Genomic DNA, 20,981 nt, shown 5'->3' on the forward strand with positions numbered 1-20,981 from the left:
GAAGTGCCTAAAAAAACGACTGCAGAAAGTTTGGTTAATATAGCTCTATTGGTTTGCGAGATATGTACAAAAAAACCTATGTGGGGGGGGGCCATGCCCACTTCCCCAAAAAAAATTACATCCAAATATGCCCCTTCATAGTGCGATCCTTCATACCAAATTTTATATATGGCTGACTTCATAAACGCAGTTTGCAATACAACACTGCAAACAGATGCGATACCGATGCAAAGCAACACTGCATGGTAACACTGATTTGTCAAATAATGCAATGACATTTATTAACGTTTGTGAACGCAATATTGCTTTGTCGTGTTTCTTTGTGTGGTAAAAATGAATCTTGACCAATTGTGCACTTTTGTTTTTGAAAACGCCCTAGAATTTGGCGAAAAAAGAAATTCAAGTAACGTGGTGTTCATTAAAAAAATATTAAATAAGCGAAAGCGCCGGCGTGTTTTTTTAACCGGTGGTGGCCCAAAAAGGAAACTTCCAAAAACGTCCAACTTCTGCAAAACGATAAAATGTATGCAGGATGGCGTTTTTTATGCTCATTTTCGTATGAAAAAGAGCACATTCAAGGTATTTATTTTTTAATTTATGTTTAATATAAAATAATTAACATATATGGTTTAAAGAATTTGCAGACCATGTTAATGCCGTGGTGGCCTCCGCGCACAACTGGACGAATTGGAATTTCTTTGGAAAAGGTCTTGCAAATTGCAATTTGGAAGCTGAGCAATAATTGTTCTTTTAGAGATGTCAGCGATCGTTTTGGAGTAGCTGTTGGTCTCGCATATAAAGTCTTTGTAAAAATAATAAAGATGATCTGCCGTTTAAAGAAAGACGTCATCAAATTTCCAAGAAGTGAAGCTGAACAAAAGCAAACCAGCGAAGCATTTTCAACTCTACGTTTCAATCCTTTTCCTTTTGTACTCGGGTGCGTCGATGGTACACATATTCCCATTTCGCAGCCAATCAGAGATGAAATCAGTTACCGGAATCGAAAGGGGACGTACTCAATCATTGCTCAAGTAAATATTTCTTTTGTTTTATGAAAAAATTATTATTTTTAAATTTTGGTTAACATTTTTTGCCAGGCTATTGTCGACAGCCGTATGAAATTCATAGATGTGTTCATAGGGTGTCCGGGAGCATGCCATGATGCTTCAATTTGGCAAATGAGCCCTATCAAGAAGGCCATAATTAACAAAGAAATAAATATTTATCCCAACTACCATTTTTTGGGCGATGGAGGTTATCCTTTGGAGATGTGTGTTATGGTTCCTTATCGCGATAATGGATTCCTGACACCAATGCAATCGAAGTACAATGCAATTTTAAGTTCAACTCGGGTTGTTGTAGAACAGGCATTTGGCGTTTTGAAGAAGAAATTTAGAATTCTAAAGTATATCGAAGTTAAAAATCCAAGTTTGCCAAAATTAATAACAATGGCTTGTATGATTATTCACAATATTATTATTATAAATGAAGGGAACAACGCCGATGATTTAATCGCAGAAACAAATGCCATCACTTCTGAAACACTCGAGGAAGTCACTTTACCAGGACAAAGAGAGGCAAAAGCAAAGAGAGATGCATTGGCAACTTTGTTAACAGCCTAATGCATCTCTCTTTGCTTTTGCTTTTTCAATTAAAAATACTTTTTATAAATAATACTTTTTTATTATATCGCTTTTTCATGAGATCAATTACAACAATAAATACATATGTATTTTGTTTGTATTCTATTTTGTTTGTATTTATCTAAAAAGATTTTAATCTGTTAAGGTGAACAAGAAATGGAAAACTTATTGAGACCTGTCTACAATTCTCTGAAATAAGGCACGGATTTCCTTCAGCTCAGCTACTTTCTCCTTCTCCACCGCAATTTTTTCTGCTTCGATGTCCAAGAGTTTTTTCATCACTTTGGCATCTGCCTCAGACTCTTTACTTAAAAACTCCAGAACTTCGCATCGTTTTCGTTTTATAGCAAACCTTTGAGTAGTGTTTTCTGAAGGTGTAGCATCTAAGTTCATTGGCGCGTGGGAATCGGTGGGTGTCAACGGGCTATCGCTTGTCAAATCTTCCACCAAGGATTCTAGAGAACTTTCAAGCATTTCACTGGGCACCTGAACGCTACTACGGCTGCCAAACACCTCATCCATGACATCGAAAAATTCCCAGTTCGTGGAACTCTCGCCAGATGTGTTATTGCGTTTCTTAATTCTTTTGTATGTGCCCATTAGATTTATAAAACATCTGGTTGCTTCATCTCTTGAAAAGGGAAATGTGCCCTCGACCTCCTTAATCTCCCGCATTATTTGCTCCCAAATAGCACTCCTTTTCTTTTTTTTGGCACAAAAATCCGGTTCATGGCGTAGACGCACTTCCAAAAGGAGCTTTTTCCTTTCATGGCTCCACTTCTTTTCACTATAAGAACGAAGAAATCATATAACAGAAAGAAAATGCGAAAAAGTTTTTACTTACGATGTCTCAGCCATTTCAATTACCGCAAAAATCCAAAAAGCATCCAAAATAAAACAGATGCACAAATTTGACAACTGTTGCGATAGTGAACACACGGCAATGCCAAAAATATGCTAATGACGTTTATGAACACTAGGCATTTCAATGTTGCATTGCAAACTGCGTTTATGAAGTCAGCCTATATTTTATATTTCCATAGCTTTATTTATGGCTTAGTTATTTCACTTCATGTGTTTTCGGTGGCAGTGGTGCCAAGAAATAAGTGTGCCAAGTTTCATCAAGATATCTTAATTTTTACTCAAGTTACAACTTGCACAAACGGACGGAAGGACAGACAGACATTCGGATTTGAACTCCTCACCCTGATCACTTTGGTATATATAACCCTATATCTTACTCGTTTAGTTTTGGGTGTTACAAACAACCGTTATGTGAACAAAACTATAATACTCTCTTTAGCAACTTTGTTGCGAGAGTATAAAAATTAAGTTCCTTCAGAATTCGGTCGAATATGTAGAAGTTTAGATGAAATTGGTAATTGGAAAGCGACAGAGTTTAGGCAGTTTTTATTGTATATAGGTATATTTGTTCTAAAGGATTGCATTGGTTGTGACCATTACTACCATTTCCTCTTATTGAACGCAAGTATAAAACTACTATCTTGCAAGAAGTCCTATAGCTCTGAATCCAATGTTGCCCAACAAATCTTGGAAGAATTCGTTGATTTGTTTGGAAATATATACAGAGACCATTTAATTAGTTACAATATATGTACAGTCACTCACATTGAAAGTCGGGCAAGCGCAAAACAAAATTTCTACTTATAATAAAATTGTAATGAAAAAAAAAAATTTTTCAACTCGATCCTTTTCTATTTTATTAAAAAAAAGTCTTACTGTTAAAAAACAACAAAATTATATATTCAAAGAAACATAAAACTTAACGCATGTAACAAAAACTGTACTAAGGCCACTTTTTCGCCTCACATTGAAAGTCGGGCAAACTGTATTTCTAGAAAATGTAACGGTAAATGTTCCGTTATATATATTCGAAATTTAATTATAAGCCTGAAGATTTGTCAATTGGAAATCGTAAGCCAGTCAGTGAAGTTTAAGTGAGTATTTTTTTAAAATGTCGCGTAAAATTAAACAGTCTACTTTAGTTGAGCGCAATTTAGTCATACATCACCATTTACAAGGAAAAACGGAGCGTGAAATAGCAAATTTTGTGAAGAAAAGCAAATCCACAGTCCACGATATTATTACGAGATATAATCGAAATGGATTGGTTTAAGAGAAATAAAACAAAGGCCTTTTACTTCTGCACGCAAACTAGCTGCAATGGTCGAGGAATCTTCTGGTAGTAAGGTAACCCAGAAACTATAAGAAGAGTATTACGAAAAAATGAGTTCCATGGTCGAGTAGCAAGAAAAAAGCCCCTAATTAGCAAAAAAAATCAACATGATCGACTTGAATTCGCTCGAAAATTTATGGATAAAGATTTCTCATATTGGAGAACGGTAAATATTGACAATAAGAACGTTTCTATAAATCTAAGGTCGATTTTTTAGGTATTATTTACAGACGAGAGTATATTTAATTTATTCGGATGTGATGGAAGAGGTAAAGTGTGGCGTAAAATAAATCAAGAACTTGATGCCAAAAATTTAAGGAAAACAGTGAAGCACGGTGGTGGCTCAGTAATGGTCTGGGGGTGTGTGGCAGCTTCAGGAGTTGGAAATTTGCATATTATAGATGGCATAATGAACAAATATGTATATTTGGCGATTTTGAAGAATAATTTGAAAGAAAGCGTGCAAAAACTTGGTATTGAAAACAACTTTCAGTTTTATCAGGACAACGACCCAAACCATTCGGCGCTTGATGTAAGAAGTTGGTTGTTGTATAACTGCATAATCAAAACTCCTGCGCAAAGCCCTGACCTCAATGTAATTGAACATTTGTGGGACGATTAGGACGCAGGATGCAGAACAGGATGTGCACATCGAAGGAACAGTTGAAGAATGCTTTACAAGAGGAGTGGAACAAGATTAGTCCGAATATGTGCAAAAATCTGGTTGAATCAATGCCGAGAAGACTACAAGCAGTAGAAAATCGAAAAGGTGGAGCCACAAAATACTAAAAATTATTTTTTTTGTGTGTAAACTTTTAAATACTTATGTCTTTTACGTCTTGCCCGACTTTCAATGTGAGGCGAAAAAGTGGCCTTAGTACAGTTTTTGTTACATGCGTTAAGTTTTATGTTACTTTGAATATATAATTTTGTTGTTTTTTAACAGTAAGACTTTTTTTAATAAAATAAAAAAAGATCGAGTTGAATATCTTTTTTCATTACAATTTTATTATAAGTTGAAATTTTGTTTTGCGCTTGCCCGACTTTCAATGTGAGTGACTGTACATGGGTTTGCTCCATTTAACTGACTGTACTAAGCAATATGGTCCTCTATATAACTTTTCGGCTTATAAGTTTGAAAATCACATGCAGTATTTAAAAAAACTTATAAATAAATCCAATAAAATCCTGCAACAATTACATTTAAGACTTGAAGAAAGAAATAGTGCAGATTTTAATTGCAATAAATGTCCAAAGTTAATTCGTTTATTATAGATTATAAAAAAGAAAAAGACTCATATTGTTTTGGTAAAAAATTAGGCCCCATAAAAATAACAGGCATGACAGACGAATCTGGTATCACTATAATATCGGTACATTGTTTCTTGAATTCTCAAATTAGTATTTTTCACTATTTAAAGTAATTATTGTATTTTCCCGACTGCATTTTATATTATTGTGTTAAATGATTTAAAAAGAATTTTGATACTGCCAAATTTATATTTATTAATCAGATGGATTCACCAGCCCTATTTGAAGATATGTATTTGTAGGAATGCCCAACAACATCTTCGACTCCCGTAAAATGTAATGTAAATTTGTCGTTTTCTATTTATTTTCAAGCATTTGTTATTATAGAGCAATTGACAGTAAAACGGGAGAAGTTCAATATTTCTGGTTGCTATAACTCAGAGGCAAGTTTTTCAAAGCAATATATAAACAATTTGCCTGTGGATGGAAACGGTAATCCAACATATTTATAAAATATATTTTACTTTATTATGTTTATACCTTTTTCAGAATATTTTAACATGTTAAAAACTATTTCCACCCAACTCGAAGAATTGACATCAAGAGTTGGTAACATGGAAAAGAAGATGAACAGCTATAAAAAAAGAAAATGTAAGTTTATAATCCTAAATTTTTTTCTTGTTCTATAAGTATTCCCCAATACAAAAAGAACGTATTGTTTAGTTATTTACTGTTTAAGAATTATTTAAATATTCTCTAACTGAACATGTTCTCTTTTCAGATAATTCATACAAGTGAAGAAATGGCGCAACAAAAGACCGTCCGCGAATGAATGGTTCTAATTCGCAGAATTCACCATTCAGTATGCCGACTAACTGGCGAAGAAGTCAATAATGCGCAAACTGAAATTGCTTCCACCCTACCATTGACGACACTAGCTGCAGCTTTGGAAATGGACGAGAAACTTAAATCCGAGGAATTTGCCACAGCAACGGTTAGTAATCTATACAATTTCATCAATAAACAATATTTAAACTTTTGTATATTTTTTTAAATTTACAGAAACAAATTTAAACAAACAAAGGCGAATTTCGAAAAACGAATTCGGAAGTCCATCGAAAAGAGCCACCATACATAGAAACAAAAAAAAAATATAGAAAGCGAAAAGCTGTGGAGGAATCATGTGAATAAGGAACGATTCCAAAAATAAATTTGAATCATTTTTGGTTTAAGAATATATAAACAAAAATGAATTATAATAGTAGAATATGTGTAATATAATTAAGTTAATGGGTAAGCAATTAATTCAAAAATCTAATTTTTACTATGAATTAAATTTTTGTTAATAATATTAAAGATAAATGAATTTAATGTAAATCTAGTCAAATGAAAATAAAGTTAGGGCTTTAATGATCTAATATATTTGTTTTAATAACAAAATAACTTAAATTAAAAAAAAAATGAACACCAAAATGCATATTTTATGAAAAAATGGAAAACATTCTCAAAATGTAAAGTTCCAGAGTTCTCACTCCTTAACCTAACTCGAATTTCTATAACTCGAAGTTCTCCATAACTCGAACACTTTAAATGGCAATAAAATTAAAATTTCATACAAATTTCCTTCCATAAATCGAACTTTTAGACCGGGACATTATACAAAATTTAAAATTTTAGTATCAACGTAGAATTTTAAAAGAGTGTTTCTTTATCGTATGGGGACAAACAAAAAATATGATTTTATACTTATAGATTTCCTAAATCGTGTAACAAAGGCATGGGATACAGACGTCAAAAGCCAAACAATAGCAAACTTCAACAAGAAAATAACAGAGTACATGTTTTAACGTATGTACATAAAACTTTTTGCGAAGTAAATAACTAAAACTGTGGGTAAATCTATATTTTACAGCTTTTTGAAAAATGTATGTATACATATATATAAATATACCCAGGCTCATACAAAGCTTAACCCTAGAACCATAATATGCGTAAATTTTACGCATATACAATTTTCAAATTGTGTTTGCACAAGTGTGCCATGACGTAACGGTACCCAGCGCCGGCAGTGCTTGTAGCAATTAGTTTTATATATGCAGGAATGAGAAAACCCAGCAAATGTGGTCATTTGAAGGTTTGAGAGCAAGTGCAGCACAAGTCTATGCGTAAAATTTACGCATTGTTGGTAATAAGTGGAATAATTATTCGTAATAAAAGTATACAACTGTTGTGCAAATTTTATGTAGGCTTGTTTTCACTGACGAAATGGCAGCTGGAAAACCGTGTTTTTCAAAACAAAAATTTGATGATGACGATATAGAGGTTATTCTGCATGATGAAGATTTTAGTGATATCAGTGGAGATGGAGAAGAGGAAAATGAAGATTTCGATAGCGATGATAGTTTGGCCGATATGAGCTATTTTCCTGATCCAATTGATGAAGCAGAAAAAGAACTAGAAGTTGTCTGGTCTGAAAAAAGAAAAACAGCAACAGCATTGGAGGGGAATAAGCAGACAAAAATAAAACGTAAAACTTTAACATTGCCAAATTTGGAACAAGAGTTGGATAACCAACTTGCGGAAATTGGGGAAAATAGTCAAATTTTGGGCAAAAACGGTCACATTTGGAATAATTTTCCAATAAAACGTGAATACGGTAAATGCGCAGCACGAAATATTATATACATTCGGCCAGGTAATAAAATAATAATGAGAGAAGTACACTTTCGTACATCTATACTAAATATTTACAGGACCATCGGGTAACGCCAAAGAAGCCATGGAACCAAGCGATGCATTTAAACTGTTTATTAGTGACGAGATATTGAATATTGTTTTATACCATACAAATGCCAAAATTTCTCAACTAAGAAATAAATATCAATCAAGAAATGCCACGGTTTCAAATACAACTCTTATGGAATTGAAAGCCTTGTTGGGTTTGCTGTATTTGTCTGCTGTTTTGAAGAGCAACCATCTATCAACTGATATCTTGTTTGACACTTCTTATTCGGGCGATCGATATAGAGCGACAATGAGTAGACATAGATTCGAGTTTCTTCTAAACTCACTTCGTTTCGACGATATGACTACAAGAGAAGAGCGGAAGAAAAAGTCTTCATTTGCGCCAATTTCTGAAATTTGGGATATTTTTGTTGATAGTTGTACAAAGAATTTTAAGCCTGGTTCCTATGTAACCGTCGATGAGCAACTTGTTGGTTTTCGAGGTAGATGCCCATTTAGGATGTATATTCCGGACAAACCAAATAAATTCGGAATAAAAATTGTAATGGTCTGCGATGTCGCTACAAAATACGTTATTAACGCAGAGCCGTATCTCGGAAAGTCTACTAATACACAAGGAAAACAACTAGCCAATTACTTTGTTGAAGGACTGACGAAACCTTTGCATGGAAGTAACCGGAATATAAAAATGGACAACTGGTTTACGAGCATCCCTTTGGCAACAAAACTGTTAAGTAATCCCTACAGTATGACAATTGTTGGCACACTACGTAAAAATAAAGCTGAAATACCACCGGAATTACTTGACACTAAGTCACGGCAGTGTGGCTCATCCCGATTCGTTTACAATGAGAATATGACTTTAGTGTCATTCCAGCCAAAATAAAATAGGAATGTACTATTACTTTCGACGATGCATATTAATGGAGCGCTAGACCCAACCACAAAAAAACCTGAAATTATACTCACATATAATTCGACCAAAGGCGCAGTTGACACTTTTGATCAGATGACTCAAAATATTTGCTGCAACAGAAAGACGAAACGGTGGCCACTTTGTTTCTTTTACAATATGTTAAATATTGCTTCAGTTAATGCCTATGTTTTATATAGTCACAATGTAACACGAAACGGTCTTAAGCCTATGAGTAGGTCAAAGTTTGTACTTAAACTTCATGAAGAACTCACACAACCGTGGCAAGAGGAACGATTGCTAAATGCACGGTTGCCTACAAAATTAAAAGAAAAAATAAATGAAATAATAAAAACTAACAACCCAATAGGTTCAATAGTTAGTCAAAAAGCTTCTCCGCAAAAGGCGAAAAGGAAATACTGCACATTTTGCCACTACACAAAAAGACGATTTACTACAACATATTGCTCTGTATGCAAATCATCAGCAATTTGTGGTGAACATCAAATTAAAGTTTGTAAAAACTGTGTTAATGAAATTTCATCTATTCCTTCTCTTTTCTTTAATAAAATGAACTGAATTTTCTTTTAAAATCTTATACTTTATTTTAAAAATAAATTGTTTGATAAGAATTATCAATTTAGACCGCAAAATGGCTCAAAATCGGGTTATATTAGGCGGATTCTCATTTCTGCGTAAAATTTACGCATAGTTGGTCTTAACGTAGTATAGAATGACGTTATGGTTCTAGGGTTAATATCAATTCAAATCAAACATTTTAAGTTTGAAGAAAAGAAAACCCATATACAGATACACATTTCATGTGTTTAATTAAGGGAGGATGGGATCATGTGTAGAAGTTCACGCAAGTGAGGAAAGTTTTTGATTGTCACTCACTTGGGAGTGGCCAGAAACGATTCTTCTCCACATGGTTCAAGCAGCTCACGACTTCCGGTTTAGACCAAGTATCCTCTGGGTAGCCAACAGACATCCGTTTGAAGGCGAGCTAAAGTGAGAAGGCGAAGTCCGCTTATGCGGTTGTGCGTAGGGTTTGGGACCCACCACATAAAAACACCCCCCAATGAAAAATCTACGAAAGCCTCGGATGAGACACCCCCCTTTTGATGACGACCCCTGCAAACGTTTTAAGGATAATGATATAAGGGCATGCACCTGGAATGTCCGGACCCTTAATTGGGAAGGTGCCTCTGCCCAGCTGGTTGATGTCCTCATACGACTTAAGGCTGACATCACCGCCATCCAAGAAGTGCGATGGACGGGACAAGGACGGAAGAAGGTGGGTCCTTGTGACATCTACTACAGCGGCCATATAAAGGAGCGCAAATTTGGTGTTGGATTTGTGGTGGGAGAGAGACTCCGTCGCAGAGTCCTGGCATTCACCCCGGTGGATGAACGTCTAGCCACAATCCGCATCAAAGCGAGGTTCTTCAACATATCGCTGATTTGCGCCCACGCCCCGACGGAAGAGAAGGACGAAGTGATCAAAGATACCTTCTATGAGCGCCTAGAACGCACCTATGAGCGCTGCCCCCGCCACGATGTCAAAATCGTGCTTGGCGATTTTAACGCCTGGGTGGGTAAAGAAGGTGTCTTTGGCACAACAGTCGGAAAATTCAGCCTCCATGACGAAACATCGCCAAACGGCCTGAGGCTGATCGACTTCGCTGGGGCCCGAAATATGGTCGTCTGTAGTACCAGATTCCAGCATAAGAAAATACATCAAGCTACTTGGTTGTCTCCTGATCGAAACACGCGTAACCAAATCGATCATGTTGTGAGAGACGGAAGACATGTCTCCAGTGTTTTAGACGTGCGTACGCTCCGAGGACCAAATATAGACTCGGACCATTATCTGGTCGCAGCGAAGATACGCACCCGCCTCTGTGCAGCAAAGAATGCCCGTCAACAAACACAAGGAAGGTTCGACGTCGAAAAGCTGCAATCGCAACAGACAGCCACGAAATACTCTACTCGACTTGCACTCCTGCTCTCTGAGAGCACTCATCAGCATCTCGGTATAAGGGAACTGTGGAACGGCATCTCAAACTCACTGCGTACCGCTGCAGCCGAAACAATTGGTTTTCGGCAACGACAAAAAACAAGCTGGTACGATGTGGAGTGCCGTCTCGCAGCGGAGAGAAAACAGACTGCCTACCTCGCAACGTTGCAAACGACCACAACACGTGCGGGATGGGATAGATACCGAGAGCTGAAGAGGGAAGCGAGACGCATTTGCAGACAAAAAAAGAAAGAGGCCGAAATGCGTGAGTACGAAGAGCTTGAGAAGCTGGCAGACAGAGGGAATGCTCGAAAATTTTATGAAAAAATGAAGCGACTTAACGAAGGTTTCAAGACCGGAGCATCCTCATGTAGAGACCAAGGTGGTAATCTGGTAACCGATGTCCAGGGCATACTGGGATTATGGAGGGAACACTTCTCCGACCTGCTGAATGGCAGTGAGAGTACAACACCAGGAGATGGCGAACCCGATCCCCCAATCGATGACGATGGAACAGATGTTCCATTACCCGACCATGAAGAAATTCGAATAGCAATTACCCGCTTGAAGAACAACAAAGCAGCGGGGGCCGATAGATTACCGGCAGAACTATTCAAATATGGCGGCGAAGAACTGATAAGGTGCATGCATCAGCTTCTTTGCGGAATATGGTCGGAAGAAAGCATGCCTGACGATTGGAATCTCAGTGTGCTCTGCCCAATCCATAAAAAGGGAGATCCCACAATCTGCGCCAATTACCGTGGGATCAGCCTCCTAAATATCGCATACAAGGTTCTATCGAGCGTATTGTGTGAAAGACTAAAGCCCACCGTCAACAAACTGATTGGACCTTATCAGTGTGGCTTTAGACCTGGAAAATCGACAACTGACCAGATATTCACCATGCGCCAAATCTTGGAAAAGACCCGAGAAAAGAGGATCGACACACACCACCTTTTTGTCGATTTTAAAGCTGCTTTCGACAGCACGAAAAGGAGTTGCCTTTACGCCGCGATGTCTGAATTTGGTATCCCCGCAAAACTAATACGGCTGTGTAAATTGACGTTGAGCAACACCAAAAGCTCCGTCATGATTGGGAAGGACCTCTCCGAGCCGTTCGATACCAAACGAGGTTTCAGACAAGGTGACTCACTATCGTGCGACTTCTTTAACCTGATGCTGGAAAAAATTATAAGAGCTGCAGACCTAAACCGAGAAGGTACAATCTTCTACAAGAGTGTACAGCTCCTGGCGTACGCCGATGATATTGATATCATCGGAAGCAACAACCGCGCCGTTTGTTCTGCTTTTTCCCGCATGGATAAGGAGGCGAAGCGAATGGGTCTGGAGGTGAATGAGGACAAGACGAAATATCTCCTGTCATCAAACAAACAGTCGGCGCATTCGCGTCTTGGCTCCCACGTCACTGTTGACAGTCATAACTTCGAGGTCGTAGATAATTTCGTATACCTGGGAACCAGCATCAACAACACGAACAATGTCAGCCTCGAAATCCAGCGCAGAATAACTCTTGCCAACAGGTGCTACTTTGGACTGAGTAGGCAATTGAACAGTAAAGTCCTCTCTCGACGAACCAAAATCAAGCTCTACAAGTCGCTTATCATTCCCGTCCTGCTTTACGGTGCAGAAGCTTGGACGATGTCAACATCAGATGAGACGACACTAGGAGTTTTCGAGAGGAAAATTTTGCGCAAGATTTATGGTCCTCAGAACATTGGCAACGGCGAATACCGCAGACGATGGAACGATGAGCTGTACGAGTTATACGACGACATTGACATAGTTCAACGAATAAAAAGACAGCGGCTACGCTGGCTAGGTCATGTTGTCCGAATGGACGAAAACACTCCAGCCCTGAAAGTGTTCGATGCAGTACCCGCCGGAGGAAGCCGAGGAAGGGGAAGGCCTCCACTCCGTTGGAGGGACCAGGTGGAGAGCGACCTGGTTACACTTGGGATCTCCAACTGGCGCCGAACTGCGAAGGAGAGAGACAGGGGGCGCACTATCGTCGATTCGGCTATAACCGGCTAAACGGTTGCAACGCCAATCACATACATACAATTAAAGTTTAGACATATTACATAATATAAAGGTAATAAATTATTTACAAGGAGATAATTTTTTTGCTGACCCTACATAACGTAATTCACCCTTGTGTACTAGTTGTTTACAATGTATAATACTACTTAAAGTACTTATATTTAATATGTTTCTTAATTTTGTTTTTATAAGATCCACAGCGGCTGAACTGTGCGCTAGTGTGATTAGATTAATCACAATCTTGTAGAAATCAATGAAACAAAACTTATTCATACAATTTTTATTGGTACCAACGGTACTCCAAAATTTATCTATTGATATCCATATATTTCTTTAAATTATTATCACTCAACCTAAGTAACTCCTATTGAGTTATTATCTTATCGGGATCACAGAACTAAATTTTTTAAGTTTTGAATTAATGGCTGTATTTCTATATTTTTTCCAAAAGAACAATACTTGGGGTTATAATATTTGAAAACTGCAAATCTTTCCGGTAAAAATCAAATCTCGATTTGATTTGGTCTAAAGCTCAGTATAAAATTCAAGAACGTTAGTTTGGTTCTCACTTATTTCATTATCGCCAGTTTCACTTTTAATATATTCTTCACAGTTGTCCCAACAAATATTTTTGATACATGAATATGATATTTTGTATACCTCTATGTAATAAATATATTGTTGAAATTACTTAAAATATGATGAAAAAAATTTCTTAAACCTAATAATAACACTGATCAATAAAATTTTGTAACAAAACAAGTAAGAAAAGGCTAAGTTCGGGTGCAATCGAACATTTTATACTCTCGCAATTTATTGAAGAAATTTTATTAAATTCGGTATAAAGTTTAATAGAATAACGTAAATCGTTACATATAGTATATGAGGGCTGAGGTAATTCCTGAACCGATTTCATTCATTTTCACCAGCAGGGTACACCATATCCAAGACTATACACTCACTTAATTTTGCTAAGATATCTCACATATTAACTAAAGGCCTGCACAAGTTGATTCGCTTTTCTTTGCACACAGTGTGATTCGGTACAATTGCCGATGTTATGCTTGATTCGTTTGAGCAAGCGAACAACATTCACTCAACACGAAATGCTCGCATGAGTTGATTAGCAGTGAAGTTCGAACTTCTATTTCGAAACATGAGTGATTTGTCTTACGTCCATTTCAATTGCCTTTCGAGCCTTTTGAGTGATGACCGATTTAACACATGACAACGTAAAAAATGAAGCGAATCAATTGAATCATTTGAACAGTTATTTGTTTTCTGACTTTGTTAAGAAAATAAATTCTCTACAATGGAAGGAAATGTAACATCCAACAACAATATCGAGGAACATATCAAGTTTATATGAAAAAAATCTGCAAATAATTAGAAATTAAATGAAGAGTGTTATAAATAACAGAAATAAGATGGGTTATGGTCTAACTTCCTATATTTGGACAATATCTGAATTAACGAATTGAATTAGAACATGTTAACAATTACACTTAATACATACATATACACATATATATTTATCTAAATGTACATACTTTTATTAAACAAAACAAAATTCTTGAATTACTTGCACTAGAAGCTATTCCTTTTAATTACATGCATACATATGTACATAAGTACATACAATTGAGACTATTGCCTTTCGAATCAATTGTCTTTCGGATCAATTGCCTTTCAAGTTATGAGTGAACTGAACTGAAAGAGCAAACTTACATTTCTCTCCAGTGCAGTGCAGTGTGCGTACCCTCGCTCTTTGTTTACAAGCTCTTCAACTCAGATGCTGAGTTAACGTTATGCCGATCAAGTCGTATGGTTTTTTACGAGTGGCTTGAAATGCCAAATGAGTGAATCGTTGCAGGAGTTTAATATTAACCAATACATATATACGGAATAAAGCCCACCGTATTTTTGAAAAACCTATAATTAGATATATGAGAGCTAGGGGAAGTTATTACCCGATTTTAACAAACAGAGACACACTATTAGAAGAAAACACTTTTCTCTGAATTACATTAAATTATCTGAGAGATTTACCCATATTTTCGGTTAAAATTTACCCTTAGGCGGTGAGTTCAACATATTCGATATCTAGGTTGTGAACCGATTTCGCCCATTTTTTATCCGTGTTATCAGGGTGTCAAGAAAATATTATACACCGAATTTCATTGAAATCTGTCGAGTAGTTTTTGAGATATGGTCTTTGACCCATAAGTAGGCGATGCCACGCCCTTTTTTGTTATGTAAAAAAATCTGAGTGCAGCTTCCTTCTGCTATTATTTCTGTGAAATTTAGTGTTTCTGACGTTTTCCGTTAGTGAGTTAACCCACTTTTAGTAATTTTCAACCTAACCTTTGTATGGGAGGTGGGCGTGGTTATTATCCGATTTCAACTATTTTCATGGTGTGTAGTGGGGTACGTAAGAGAACCGACTGCAGAAAGTTTGGTTTTTATAGCTTTATTGGTTTGCGAGTTATATACAAATAACCGATTTGGGGGCGGGGCCACGACCACTTCCCCAAAAAAGTTACATCCAAATGTGCCCCTCCCTAGTGTGATCCTTTGTTCCAAATTTTACTTTTATAATTTCATTTATGGTTTAGTTATGACACTTTATGTGTTTTTTGTTTTCGCCATTTTGTGGGCGTGGCAATGGTCCGATTTCACCGATTTCGAACTTAACCTTCTTATGGAGCCAAGGAACACGTGTTCCAAGTTTCATTAAGATATCTCAATTTTTACTCAAGTTACAGCTTGCACGGACGGACAGACGGACGGACGGACAGACAGACATCCGGATTTGAACTTTACTCGTCACCCTGATCACTTTGGTATATATAACCTTATATCTAACTCGTTTAATTTTAGGACTTACAAAGAACCGTTATGTGGACAAAACTATTATACTCTCGTAGCAACTTTGTTGCGAGAGTAAAAAAAGTAAGCAGTACTTCCGAAACATCTACCAAACCTCTACAAAATCATACGTATATTGATTTGATTACGACTAGTTTCCGTGTTCCGGTACTTATCAATAAAGTTTAATATAAATCGTCTTTTCCTTATTATTTTCTAATTCAGTGATTTATTTTTCAGAAAAGTGGCTATATTTTGTGTTTGCTGAGTGGAGTGATTCTTAAAGAATGTCAAGAAAGTGTAAAAATTATCCTGACAAGTTCTGTTACATTTGTGGTGAAATAACTTTTGTGTCTCAACGAAGAAATTTAACACCTTTAATAAAAACACGTAAGTAAGGCCTAAATTCGGGTGTAACCGAACATTCTGTACTCTCGCAATTTATTTATTTAACTTTATTAATATTATATAATACACAATTAGTATTCGTGCAAAGTTCTGGACCGATATCTTCACTAGGGCTTACTTTATATATTGTAAAGTAAACGATTCAGAACGTCTTCAAAGTTCAGGTATATACGAAGTAGGCGTGGTTGTGAACCGATTTGGCCTTTTTTCAGAATATATCCTTGGGATGTAAGGAAAATCCCACAAACCAAGTTTCATTGAAATCGGTCGAGTAGTTCCTAAGATATGATTTTTGACCCATACTAATGCTACTCTACTTGACCTTATTCCTTACATAATCATCCAAAATTTTTCTTGTTACACAGAAAAAAATTTTTTTGTTGATCAGTGTAATACCAATTTTTTATGTTTTTTCAATTAATTCACATTTTAATTAAAAACAATATGAAAAAACCTAAACGTAAATCAATAATTTTTCAAATTAGAGATAAGAAATGTTAAAATAGCTTAAAATTACGTCACTAAAGTATGTATGCATTAAGAACAAATAAGTTCAACAAGTTTTTTTTTTTTAGTTTTCATGGACCGGTAATACTTTGTTGGATAGCCTTTGGATTTCTTAATTGCACTCAACCTGGCTGGCATGGACTTTACCAGTTTTTGGGTCACTGAAGGTGGTATCTTTCAAAGGTTTTTTCTTTTGATTTTTCTCTCTAAATTTTTTGATACTCTCGCAACAAAGTTGCTAAAGAGAGTATTATAGTTTTGTTCACATAACGGTTGTTTGTAACACCTAAACGAGTTAGATAATTCTATTTACTTGCTCTATAGTGCTATGCTTAGTACGAAACCCGAATTGGTGGGTTGGTATTATATTACTTTCGTGGAGGAAAGGAGACATTTTTGATAGTAAAACGTTTACGAATATTTTGGAAATACACGACTTTTTCCACGAAATTGGATAGTTCACGAAACCAAGAATTGCATTAAAGAGCAAGGAGAGCACTGCTATAGCAATATTTGGTAACTCAATTAAAATTTTTGGAGTAATATTATCGTGTCCTGAAGCCTTTTTCGGATTTAGCTCTTTTATTATCCTAGTAATTTCAAAAGTAGACGTCCTAATAGACCTGCTTGACACATTAGCGGTATTGGTCAAAGCTCTTTTATTATCTTAGTAATTTCAAAAGTAGACGTCCTAATAGACATGTTTGACACATTAGCGGTATTGGTCAAAGTTGGCAACTTAAATTATTCTTTGGGAGTTAGATTGAAATACCTTTTCTAGGTGATTTGCAAAGCAACTTGCTTTTACCTCATTACTTCGTGCCCAAATACCATTTGACTTTCTTATACATATGTAGGTATTTTGAAATCTACGGGTAGCTTAAAAGACTTTTGGGCTTTCCAAAGAGAGTTTTGCTTGCTAGAATTTGGACACAGTTTCTTTATATAATTTTCAGTGCTGTATTCTTCCTCGCGTTTGAGCGCTTTTTTTAACTTACGTACAGTAGATTTAAGTTGAAACTGAGTAGAAGGAGAGCGATGTATCTGCCATTCGCGTCTAGTTCGCCTTTTTTCGTTCACAAGCTTTTCTATTTCATTATTAGTGATTTTTCTAAAAACCTTAATGTTTCCTTTTGGTGTTGCCAAGGCAGCTGCATTAGTTACTACATCATAAAATTATTTTATACTTTTATCAATAAATCTTCCTGTGTTTATTTTTAAATCAATGTTAATGTGGCTACTGATATATTTTCTATATTTCAACCAGTTTGTTTTATGAGTTGTTAGAGAAACTTTCGGCTCAACTATCATGGGCTGTTCTCTTAATTTTATTAGTACAGGAGAATGATCAGAAGATAAGTCAGTACATGTATCTACTGTTATTTGCGATCTATCTGTATTTTTGACTACAGCAAAACCTATTAAGTCTGGTATTTTGTTTATATCACTGTGCCAGTATGTCGGCTTACCAGGAGATATTACATCAAGGTTATTGTGCTTATTTATAATAGTGTAGTACAGCTGCCGTCCTTTCAGATTAATAAAATTTCTTCAAGAAATTGCGAATGTATACGAGGGCTGCTATATATATTTCTGGCCTAGGCAACACTAAGTGTTGCCAGGTGCAATCTGACATTTCCATTGGAAAGTTTTGTCATTTAATCGTGAATTGTTTTATTTACAGGGAATTAAAAAATTCATCTCGGCCAAAAAATGGAATTAACTCGTAAACATTTTCGTGCGATCATTTTTCACAACTTTCGACGTGGATTATCGCGACAAGAGTGAATCGATGAACTAAAATCTTTGTATGGCTATGAAGCACCATCCTATATCACTGTGAAAAACTGGTACAACGAATTCAATCGTGGCCGACGCTCGCTCATAGACGAATTCCGTGAAGGTCGTCCAAAAACAGCCGTTGTGCCAGAAAACATCGATGCCGTACGTGAACTGATAATGCAAGACCGTCATGTAACATACCTTCAGATAGAGGCATGCCTATCCATTTCTCCCACCAGCATACATTCGATATTGCATGAACACCTGGCCGTAAAAAAGGTTTGTTCTCGTTGGATCCCGCACAATTTGACAATCGCTCAAAAAAGTGCTTCGGAAATTGGTTTGAGCGCATGCAAAAGTGTATAAATCTTGGTGGAGAATATTTTGAAAAACTGTTAGCACAGGTGGTGGAGTACGGTGTGCTTCGTTTCGTATTTGTGGTTGGCCGTGAAGAAATAGAGGGCGCAATTGATTCCACACAAAGTAATCCAAAAAAGAAGAACAAATATGCTTTATAATAATTATAATTTTATTTAATATATTGGAATTGAACTTACCACGTCTGGATCGGCAGAGATGTCGCAAAGGAAGGGAGAAAGAAGAAGAAGCTAAGCAAGAGCGCAAATATGCGTTCGAATTAAAACTTCGAAAAAGCTTCGAAGTAGTGATCTTTCTTCCGACACAGACGTGGCAGTGAAATTAGGCGGGGGCGGCGTCAACATACCGCCCGCCTTGCAGTATTACTGCAAATGCAGTTTACAATTAATTATTAAATGTAGTTTACAATTAATTAATTATTACTTAAAACTAACATGCGACTGGCTCCTGTACTTTCTCTGGCAAGGATGCATTTCTTGCAGATGAGGTGGCCGGCGAGACGAATCGAGTCTGGTTCGGTCCGGGAAATGCCGCTGAGACAAATGGAGTCTTAGACGGCCATTGCCATGCCACCAAACTGCGTAGAAATTACCACATTCCGAGGTCGGTGAGACGACTCGAGTCTAACTCGATCCTGGGTAAATGGTAAATGTCAGAGGCGTAGGTAGCCAGTGCATTTTATTGGGCCGTATTATACGACGCCGGATATTACATATCCCAGTGTCGTATTTTGGGCGACGAGTTGTCCCACTGTCGCTGGTTGTAACCCTGGCAGTATGAGCCGGGAGTAAATGTCCGCTCCCAAAATTACCTCGACTGGCGCTGACTTGTTAAAGTCGTTGTCTGCGAGCCTTAGGTTCTGGAAGTGTTGAAGTGTGTGATCTTCCAGAGACCTTACTGGCGTCGGTGGTAGTTAATGACGCTGTATTTGTGCAGTTACGGAGATTTCTGACTGTCCACCATGGTTGTCTCGAAACATGAGATCGCATACTCGGCTGTCTCCACGGGCTTGTGTGCGGAGTCGCAGTCGTGAAATAGTGGAGGCGAGAATGACAGTGGATGGACTAACTGGGTTAATCATGGCTCGCACTGTGATGAACCTGGTTGCAGTGCGTATCTTGATTAAGGCGGTCGGTGAAAGCGCTAATTTTTGCTGCCAAGGTAGTGTTGCGTGCCTATCCTTGATGATACGGCGTGCGTCTGCTTGACGTCGAGAACCTCGTCCACACCTTCTCTTCGGACGGGGTGGCCGGCGGGACGCATTGCGTTCCGCTGGGTCCGGGTAATGTCGCTGAGACGAATCGAGTCTCAGTCGATCGTTACCATGCCGCCAATCCGAATAGAAGTTACCAGCACGCCGAAGTCGGCGAGACGAATCGAGTCTGGCTCGATCCTGAGCGTGTGGTATGCGGGAGAGGCATCGTTGGTCAGAGCTTTCCCTTGGTTGCATGACTGATGACGTCGGTTGACATGATTGAGTAGGTATCGAATCCGTCGTAGCGATGGTTTCCTCTTCCATTTCCGCTGCCTCTAGCTCGACTTGTTGTGCCCATGTTAACTCTACGACATCCTCGTCTAGTTCTTCAGCATCTGAACTAATGCCATGGAGCATTGTATGGTGAGGGCTGCCGCAATGTTTACAGCGTATTACGCTGTCGCACTCATCCTTTGAGTGATTCGAGGCAAGGCAGTTGCTGCAATAGCGGTGTATTAAGGCTGTCCTCAGCCTATTTTCTGGGGACATCTGGCGAAATTTTGGGCACCAGCGAAGAAGGATAACGGGCAATTGATGGTCGTCATTTTGAATAATTTATTGAATGAAAAGAAAATTATTAAGGTGTGAATGTATAGAATAAGTTAACATTGATTGGGTAAAATGACATTTTTTGTGATAGGCCTACAAATTAAGCCGCGTTGAGTTTTTATGTCCACAACTCGAACTCGTTGGTCCATTCCTGGATATATTTTGGTGATCCTGCCCAATCTCCATTCATTTGGAAGTAAATTTTTATCACGAACTACCACTAGGTCGTTTACTTGGACGTTCTGTTGGGGATGTTTCCATTTCTTTCGTTTCTGTTTCAGTGCACTATGACGAGATGCTCCAAAAGTAGTTTCTGCTGGAATAACTTTGAATGGGAGTGAAACAATGTAACGCTCTTCGATGCTTCTAATGGTTGTTTTTGAATATAACCTGTCACAATATTG

General features: G+C 37.3%; 3 protein-coding genes and 1 long non-coding RNA gene across 4 annotated transcripts; 3 read left to right on the forward strand and 1 right to left on the reverse strand.

The window, feature by feature from the left end:
- Positions 1-264: 264 nt before the first annotated feature.
- Positions 265-1,622, forward strand: LOC128921813 (putative nuclease HARBI1). The gene is made up of 3 exons (XM_054230254.1): positions 265-579; positions 636-1,031; positions 1,098-1,622. Exons 1-3 carry the CDS (start codon positions 334-336, stop codon positions 1,620-1,622), a joined length of 1,167 nt encoding a protein of 388 aa, XP_054086229.1. The 5' UTR covers positions 265-333.
- LOC128924147 (uncharacterized) lies at positions 1,623-2,623 on the reverse strand. Its single transcript, XM_054236056.1, has 2 exons — positions 2,488-2,623; positions 1,623-2,430 (listed from the first exon to the last, which is right to left on the reverse strand). The coding sequence occupies exons 1-2, from the start codon at positions 2,499-2,501 to the stop codon at positions 1,809-1,811; spliced, it is 636 nt and encodes a 211-aa protein (XP_054092031.1). The 5' UTR covers positions 2,502-2,623; the 3' UTR covers positions 1,623-1,808.
- Positions 2,624-3,349: 726 nt separating this feature from the next.
- LOC128924148 (uncharacterized) lies at positions 3,350-4,346 on the forward strand. Its single transcript, XR_008472832.1, has 3 exons — positions 3,350-3,601; positions 3,665-4,006; positions 4,058-4,346. It is a non-coding gene; the product is annotated as an uncharacterized LOC128924148 (long non-coding RNA).
- A 2,716-nt stretch (positions 4,347-7,062) lies between these two features.
- LOC128921820 (uncharacterized) lies at positions 7,063-8,722 on the forward strand. The gene is made up of 2 exons (XM_054230297.1): positions 7,063-7,786; positions 7,845-8,722. Exons 1-2 carry the CDS (start codon positions 7,357-7,359, stop codon positions 8,720-8,722), a joined length of 1,308 nt encoding a protein of 435 aa, XP_054086272.1. The 5' UTR covers positions 7,063-7,356.
- The last annotated feature ends 12,259 nt before the right edge of the window (positions 8,723-20,981 follow it).

The sequence above is a fragment of the Zeugodacus cucurbitae genome, chromosome 2 (genome assembly GCF_028554725.1).
Source record: "Zeugodacus cucurbitae isolate PBARC_wt_2022May chromosome 2, idZeuCucr1.2, whole genome shotgun sequence".
NCBI lineage: Eukaryota > Metazoa > Arthropoda > Insecta > Diptera > Tephritidae > Zeugodacus > Zeugodacus cucurbitae.

Excerpts from the sequence above, each read along its gene's own strand:
- LOC128921813 (XM_054230254.1), top strand. The coding sequence starts at position 334 with ATGAATCTTGACCAATTGTGCACTTTTGTTTTTGAAAACGCCCTAGAA. Across the intron at positions 580-635 it reads TGAAAAAGAGCACATTCAAG|AATTTGCAGACCATGTTAAT; the intron begins GTATTTATTTTT and ends TATGGTTTAAAG. Across the intron at positions 1,032-1,097 it reads CGTACTCAATCATTGCTCAA|GCTATTGTCGACAGCCGTAT; the intron begins GTAAATATTTCT and ends ATTTTTTGCCAG.
- LOC128921820 (XM_054230297.1), top strand. The coding sequence starts at position 7,357 with ATGGCAGCTGGAAAACCGTGTTTTTCAAAACAAAAATTTGATGATGAC. Across the intron at positions 7,787-7,844 it reads TATTATATACATTCGGCCAG|GACCATCGGGTAACGCCAAA; the intron begins GTAATAAAATAA and ends AAATATTTACAG.